The 7,149-nt window shown below is 40.4% G+C and overlaps 2 protein-coding genes and 1 pseudogene across 2 annotated transcripts; 2 read left to right on the forward strand and 1 right to left on the reverse strand.

Moving 5' to 3' along the window:
• Positions 1 to 1,646: 1,646 nt before the first annotated feature.
• LOC108828105 (uncharacterized) lies at positions 1,647 to 2,029 on the reverse strand. The gene has a single exon (XM_018601679.2). It carries the CDS (start codon positions 1,992 to 1,994, stop codon positions 1,692 to 1,694), a length of 303 nt encoding a protein of 100 aa, XP_018457181.1. The 5' UTR covers positions 1,995 to 2,029; the 3' UTR covers positions 1,647 to 1,691.
• A 563-nt stretch (positions 2,030 to 2,592) lies between these two features.
• LOC108828116 (early nodulin-like protein 15) lies at positions 2,593 to 3,487 on the forward strand. The gene is made up of 2 exons (XM_018601691.2): positions 2,593 to 2,855; positions 2,988 to 3,487. Exons 1-2 carry the CDS (start codon positions 2,681 to 2,683, stop codon positions 3,329 to 3,331), a joined length of 519 nt encoding a protein of 172 aa, XP_018457193.1. The 5' UTR covers positions 2,593 to 2,680; the 3' UTR covers positions 3,332 to 3,487.
• Positions 3,488 to 3,915: 428 nt separating this feature from the next.
• LOC130508183 (pentatricopeptide repeat-containing protein At4g31850, chloroplastic-like) lies at positions 3,916 to 7,020 on the forward strand (annotated as a pseudogene).
• Positions 7,021 to 7,149: the final 129 nt, after the last annotated feature.

A 7,149-nucleotide genomic window follows, 5' to 3' on the forward strand; every position in this document is an offset into this window, starting at 1 on the left:
GATGTTTTGTGATAGTAGTGTGAGTTTGGTGATAGTAACCAGTAAGCAACATGTGCCGGATGAAATTTTTTATATGGGTCCACAAAAGCCAAATATCCAAATTCAAATAGCAGAAAATAATGCATTTCTTTTTCATTTTTTTGGTGGTCAATTTTTTTTTAACTGAAAATGATTAAACCCGGATCTATTAAAGACACAGACCTAACCTATGCGTAAAAGGTAAAACCCACGGATAGACGCTTTCTCAGATATTCAAATGGACACTAAAACATGAACTCATATCCGTGTGGTGAACAGATGTATCGTGAGGTAGTTTCATCCGGAAAGGTTTAACTCGCTACCTGAATATAGCCAAGAGCCTGGTTACTATTAGACCACGATGATCCGTTCTCGGTGGTCAAGATATTGCATGTAATCCAATGTTTTTTTGGTGTAATGTAACTATGAAACTAATAGCTACAAATTTACGAATGATAGATTTCAATCCAACGTTCATGACGCTACATGCTAAACATACCCAAATCTCTTGCTTACGTTAATCATGGCTTATGAATCTTACGTATGAATATTTTTCTCTTATAAAAGTTCAGTTTAGATCTCTAAACAAAGTATAGTGATATGATTATGCTGCAAAGTTTTTTTTTAAATCACGTTAAGTGGAACCGTTTACAAAATCAAACGATGGACAACTTATTTTGACGAGGAAAATGATGATTAATAACTAAAATGAATGCAGTTGGTGAAGAGAAAGAAGAGATTGTCGTCCAGGTTTTATGCTCATAAAGCAACACATGAGTGTTTCTACCTAACCCCCTATTTCTATACACTTGCTTTTTTGGGCCATAAGTGGCCTCACCTAATTTTTCCATATTCTAACGTTCCGATCTTAATTTATGCTAATCCCCGTGTCCTTTTAGAAATCATGCGAATAGCAAATAATCGCATAGATTCAACTTGTTATAATCTTGTAGTTGACTAATAAAATCATCATATAAGTACATTTTGATAGTAAAAGTTAGTGGAAATTCGATGAAAATAATTTATTAGGTGAGCACTAGTTTATCTCATAAATTTGTCTTTGGGCTGACAGACTGACAGTAATCAAAGACGCCCACGGTTTAAAGCCGATTCATTCTTTCTTCATCATGACAACCAAACAATAAAAAAAAAACTAATAAACTCGAAATATTTCAAACTGTGTTCTCTTTTAGAGAGTTCAATGTGAGCGCCATATTACAGTCAACGTAATCAAAATCAAACTGAATGATGGAAGAAAAAAAAATTGGAGTCCCTGAAAGCCCATGCATGATGATGTTTCTTTGTTAACATTTAGGACAAGGTCCGAAAACTACACAACTCAAGTCCATAATGTGACCCTATCCCAAGACTGCGAAAACGTGATACTTTTAAAACAGCTACAAATCGTAAAACATGTCCCCCTCCGCTTACTAAACTTGAATTAGCACTGAAGTATTATAGCTACATTACACAACCTCTGTTCAATTCCCCGGCATTTAATTTATTATATATCTCTTTAGACGATACTTTATAGGATAGTTTTCTATTAAACCTGTTTTGTTATTACATAACAAGAAAAACAAAAAAGTTCTGAGCATTCAGCAGAAGCAAAAACAAAAAGACAAATACAAAACAAACAAAAAAGAAGATAAACCCATTTTCTCTGAGGGTTTTTATTTTCTTGGATGTGTATCTTCCGGTTTAGCCGTCCCTGTGGCCGCTTTAGCTACATCAGTGGCACTAGCCTCCGGCTTTTTCTTAGCATACATAACAGTGTACATGATTGCACCGGAGATAGCTAAACCGGCGATAGCCATGGTGGTGTAGCTGTATGGTAAGTTACGCCTTTGGTGCAGAACACCACCGGGATTACTCCCTGGGGGCCTCTTCGATGATTCAACCCCTGCGGCTTTCACTCCCTCTAGACTCATCTTCGTCGTATCCGCTGTTTTCCTCCAGTCATTTTCTCCAGCCATTTTGTATCTTCTTCAAATATGAGCTTGGGACTATTCTAAACCAAATGAAGTAACGATGTTGCTCAAGTAAATGGATTATGGAGATAGTAAGAGTCACGAAGACACGTAGTGTAGTTGAGTTTGATAATGTGTCTCAATAAGCGACACCTAACTGATTCTGTTTGTCTTCTGTAATAAACGTATTAGGCAGGTGTCATGCCCCAAACAAATCATAGATTCATGTGCAATATATATACTTTACTCGTTTAATATTGAAGTTTTTCTTGGGTCTTCTGCGTATCGTGGGCTTAGGGAAGATACGTCTTTGATTAATTTTTTTCAACGACTAGACCCAACAATACAGAAGCCCAGTTCAACTAGCAAACAAAAGAAAGTAAAAAGCAGACACACAGCTAGCTTGACCAGACCAGTCTTCCTAGGAGACTGTGTAATCAGTAATTATCAGATTCCAGGTCTTGTCTCATACCTAGCCGTTACGCGACCTTCATCATCTATCCAACGGCTACATCAACATTTATCATCTTTCCTTTTAATTTCCATTAACTTCAACGGCTAGTTCTCAAGTCTCTCACTAGATCTATAAAAACCACACAAGGTCCTCACAAACTATTCATCTCCAATTCATTTTAAAACACACACTTAACAGTTTTGTGGTGCTAAATTCAGTAGAGAAGTATTTGTAACCTATGGCTTCTTCTTCTCCTCTAGTCACCATCTTCCTCTTCATCTCCTTATTCTCCTTCTTGTCTGTAAATGCAAATGAGGTAACCGTCGGTGGAAAATCCGGTGTCTGGAAGATCCCTCCTTCCTCTTTCGACGAATGGGCTCAAAAGGCTCGCTTCAAAGTCGGAGACTTTCTAGGTATACCTTCAACTTCTCATCACTATCTCTAACCGTTACAAAACCCATAAGCCCATTTTCATCGATTTACTTGTTTTTTTTTGTAATCTTCGATGCTACCCTGTTTCTAACATTGTCACATGTTTACACCAGTTTTCAGCTATGAAGCGGGTAAAGACTCGGTTCTGCAAGTGACAAGAGAGGCTTACGAGAAATGCAACACCACGAGCCCGATAGCCAGCTACACCGATGGGAACACCAAGGTGAAGCTAGAACAACACGGTCCGGTCTACTTCATAAGCGGAACAGAGGGTCACTGTCAAAAGGGTCAGAAGCTACGCGTTGTGGTAGTCACTCCTCGTAGCTCTGCTTTCTCTCCGGCTCCTTCTCCATCTGACGGTCCCGCCGTTGCTCCTGCTCCTACTAGTGGCGCTGCTAAGCTCACGGGCATCTTCAGTGTTGTGGGCCTTGTTCTTGGATTCTGGGCCTTGGGCTGAGAAGCTTTTTTTTTTTACTTTTATTTAGTCCTGAATTCTATTCTTTTTTTTTTTTGGAACATGTAACAGAGATCTGTGTTCTGTTCTCCCTAGTCCCTAGTCTTGTTGTTACCAATTCAGTACTCAAGATTTTATTAAATTATTATTTAGCAGTCACTATTCACTATTCAGTATTTACAAGATTAAGTTAAAACTACTATTCGCTATTGCATTTGTTTCTGGATATTATAGTCTATAACAGTTTAACCAAAGTGATGCAATAATTTAAGGCGAAGAAGAAAAATTAAAAATGTTTTTTTACCAGTCCAAAATTAATTCACAGTTGCAAAGAAATCAAACCCATTTAAGCAAAAAAAAGAAAGAAAAAGAAATCAAACTCATGTAAAATTAAAGAAAGTAGCAAACCCAAAGAAAGTAACAGGCTTCAAGGTAACTAAATGAGCTATATCTTTAATTGGGCCTAAAGAAAATAACAGGCTAATAATATATATGAGCGACTATTGGGCCTCAAGATATTTTTGGTGGGAGGAATAAAGCGAGCCACTGGGATTTTATCCTTTAGACTAAGTTTTTCTTTAGTTCGCAAATTCTCCGTTTCACCGGAATCAGCAGCTCCGTAGTGTTGTGGTCTGGTGAAAAGGAGACGTATCCAAAAAAATCTCCATGACTATTATTCATTCTGTGTTTGTCATCGTGTTTTGTTAGTCATAGCTTGTCCACTTTGAAATGTGATATTGCTCAGATGGCAGCTTTACTCTGCTCCACGACCACGAGTCTGTGCGGCGATATAACGGTCAGTGACACTTTCCTTGTCAGTAACATCAAAGACAAACATTCTCGGAAACGCACTAGTTTGGTTAATCTCGGATTATCAAAGTTGCACACTTTTAAAGCTCGGCTCTGTGTTTCATCACCGCAAGAAACAGAGGGAATGTAACCTAGTAGGTAGTCTCTATGAAAGGCTCTGACTTTTTGGTTTCTATGATAAACAACAACAACAACAACAAGAGGACATTGAAATCTTCAGGTGAAGAAGAAGAAGAAGAAGAAGAAGAAGAAGTCACCAAGGTTACAGACTCCGCCTTCTCGTATTTCAAAGAGGTAGCCGAGAGTTCGAGACTAGCTCACACCACCGAGAGTTGCAACCACATCCTCGGATCGACGGGAGAATCGAGGAGATGGGTTACGTGTTCGATTTGATGCAGAAGAGAATCATAAAGAGGGATGCCACTACTTTCTTGACCGTGTTCAAGGCGGGTTGAGGCAAGCGCCTTATGCGCTGAGGAAGATGAGAGAGTCTGGTCTTTTCGCGTTGAATGCGTATTCATTCGTACAACGGGTTGATTCATCTTCTGGTCAAGTCTAGGTTCTGCACAGAGGCGATGGAGGTTTATAGAAGCATGGTATCTGATGGTTTTAGGCCTAGCTTGCAGACTTACTCTTCGCTTATGGTAGGGTTAGGGAAGAGAAGAGAGATTGATGCTGTGATGGGTTTGCTTAAAGAGATGGAGGCGTTGGGGTTAAAGCCTAATGTCTACACGTTTACTATATGTATCCGTGTGCTTGGTAGAGCGGGGAGGATTAATGAAGCGTATGATATACTTACTGAAGAGGATGGATGATGAAGGATGTGGACCTGACGTGGTTACCTACTTCTTATTGATGCTCTTTGCACCGCTGGTAAGCTGGATTGTGCTAAGGAGGTTTTCGCAAAGATGAAGACAGGGAGACACAAACCTGACCGTGTGACTTATATCACTTTGCTTGATAGGTTTAGTGATAGCAGAGATTTGGACTCAGTGAGGCTGTTTTGGAGCGAGATGGAGAAGGATGGTCATGTACCTGACGTTGTGACTTTCACCATTCTTGTGGATGCTCTGTGCAAAGCTGGGAGCTTCGGTGAAGCGTTTGATACTTTAGATGTGATGAGGGAGCAAGGCGTTTCGCCCAACTTACATACGTACAACACGTTGATCTGTGGTCTACTGAGAGTTCACAGGTTAGACGATGATGCGCTTGAGCTTTTTGGTAGTATGGAGTCTTTGGGTTGTGGTGTTAAGCCTACTGCCTATACGTACATTGTCTTCATTGATTACTACGGAAAGACAGGAGATTCCGTCAGCGCTCTCGAGACTTTTGAGAAGATGAAGAGCAGAGGAATAGCTCCGAACATCGTAGCGTGTAACGCGTCTCTCTACAGTTTAGCTAAAGCAGGAAGAGACCAAGAAGCAAAGCAGATCTTCTACGGATTGAAAAACATCGGGCTTGCACCTGACTCGGTGACCTATAACATGATGATGAAGTGCTATAGCAAAGTTGGGGAGATAGACGAAGCCATCAAGCTGCTTTCCGAGATGATTGAGAACGGTTGCGAGCCTGATGTGATCGTTGTTAACTCTCTGATCAACACGCTTTACAAAGCGGATAGAGTAGACGAAGCGTGGGAGATGTTTACGAGAATGAAGAAGGAGATGAAGCTCAAGCCAACGGTTGTGACTTACAACACGTTGCTCTCAGGTTTAGGCAAAAACGGAAAAATTCAAGAAGCGATAGAACTGTTCGAGGGGATGGAGGAAAAAGGCTGTCCACCTAATACGGTGACGTTCAACACTCTCTTGGACTGTCTTTGCAAAAACGACGAGGTGATGCTGGCCTTGAAGATGTTCTTCAAGATGAGTTGTGTCCCTGACGTTTGTACTTACAATACTATCATCAATGGTTTGATAAAGAACGGTCTAGTCAAAGAGGCAATGTGTTTCTTCCACCAGATGAAGAAACTGGTGCCTCCTGATTTTGTCACCCTCTGCACTCTTCTTCCAGGTGTTGTCAAGGCTGGTTTGATCGAAGATGCTTACAAAATCATCACCAGCTTTCTCCGCAGCTGTGCAGACCACCCGGTTAATCTCTTCTGGGAGGACTTGATGGGATCCGTCTTGGCTGAAGGTGGAATAGAGAAGGCCGTTTTGTTTTCTGAGAGATTGGTTGTTGATGGAGTTTGTAGAGATGGTGAATCGATCCTGGTGCCGATGATCAGATACTCTTTAAAACATGGTGATAATCCCTTAGGTGCTAGAACGTTATTTGAGAGATTCACAAAAGATCTTGGTGTTCAACCAAAGGTTCCGGTTTATAATCTGCTCATCGGTGGGCTTCTTGAAGCTGATATGGTTGAAGCAGCAGAGGAGCTGTTCCTGGAGATGAAGAGCACTTGCATTCCTGATGTTGCTACCTACAACTTCTTGCTTGATGCTTATGGAAAGTCAGGAAAATTAGACGAACTCTTTGAGATGTACAAAGAGATGTCTTCCCATGAGTGCAATAAACCAAACACAATCACTCACAACATTGTCATATCCGGGCTGGTGAAAGCTGGGAGTGTAGACGAGGCTCTTGATTTATACTATGACCTTATCAGCGATGGCGACTTCTCTCCATCTGCTTGCACGTACGGTCCTCTCATCGATGGCCTTTCCAAGTCGGGAAGATTGTACGAAGCGAAACAACTCTTTGAAGGAATGTTGGACTACGGATGCAAGCCGAACTGTGCTATCTACAACATTCTCATCAATGGGTTTGGCAAAGCGGGAGAGGCTGATGCAGCTTGCAGCTTGTTCAGAAGTGATGTAGATAGATATTTGGAAATATTCCAAATATCTTATCATTGATTTTATTAATTAATTTAGATAATTATCTTAATGTTTTAGGGTTTTATGGTTTTTTTATATATAGCCGTCTAGGCTTAACATTGTATTCAGTTTATGAGTTTTGATTTGATTAATAAAAGTTAAGAGTTTTCTCTTTGTTGTTCCTTGTTTTCG

This window comes from Raphanus sativus, chromosome 2 (genome assembly GCF_000801105.2).
Source record: "Raphanus sativus cultivar WK10039 chromosome 2, ASM80110v3, whole genome shotgun sequence".
In the NCBI taxonomy this organism is placed as follows: Eukaryota; Viridiplantae; Streptophyta; class Magnoliopsida; order Brassicales; family Brassicaceae; genus Raphanus; species Raphanus sativus.

Bases quoted from the DNA above. Each gene is read 5' to 3' on its own strand.
- LOC108828105 (XM_018601679.2), bottom strand. From the start codon at position 1,994: ATGGCTGGAGAAAATGACTGGAGGAAAACAGCGGATACGACGAAGATG.
- LOC108828116 (XM_018601691.2), top strand. From the start codon at position 2,681: ATGGCTTCTTCTTCTCCTCTAGTCACCATCTTCCTCTTCATCTCCTTA. The intron at 2,856-2,987 runs GTATACCTTCAA...TGTTTACACCAG, and splicing joins CAAAGTCGGAGACTTTCTAG to TTTTCAGCTATGAAGCGGGT.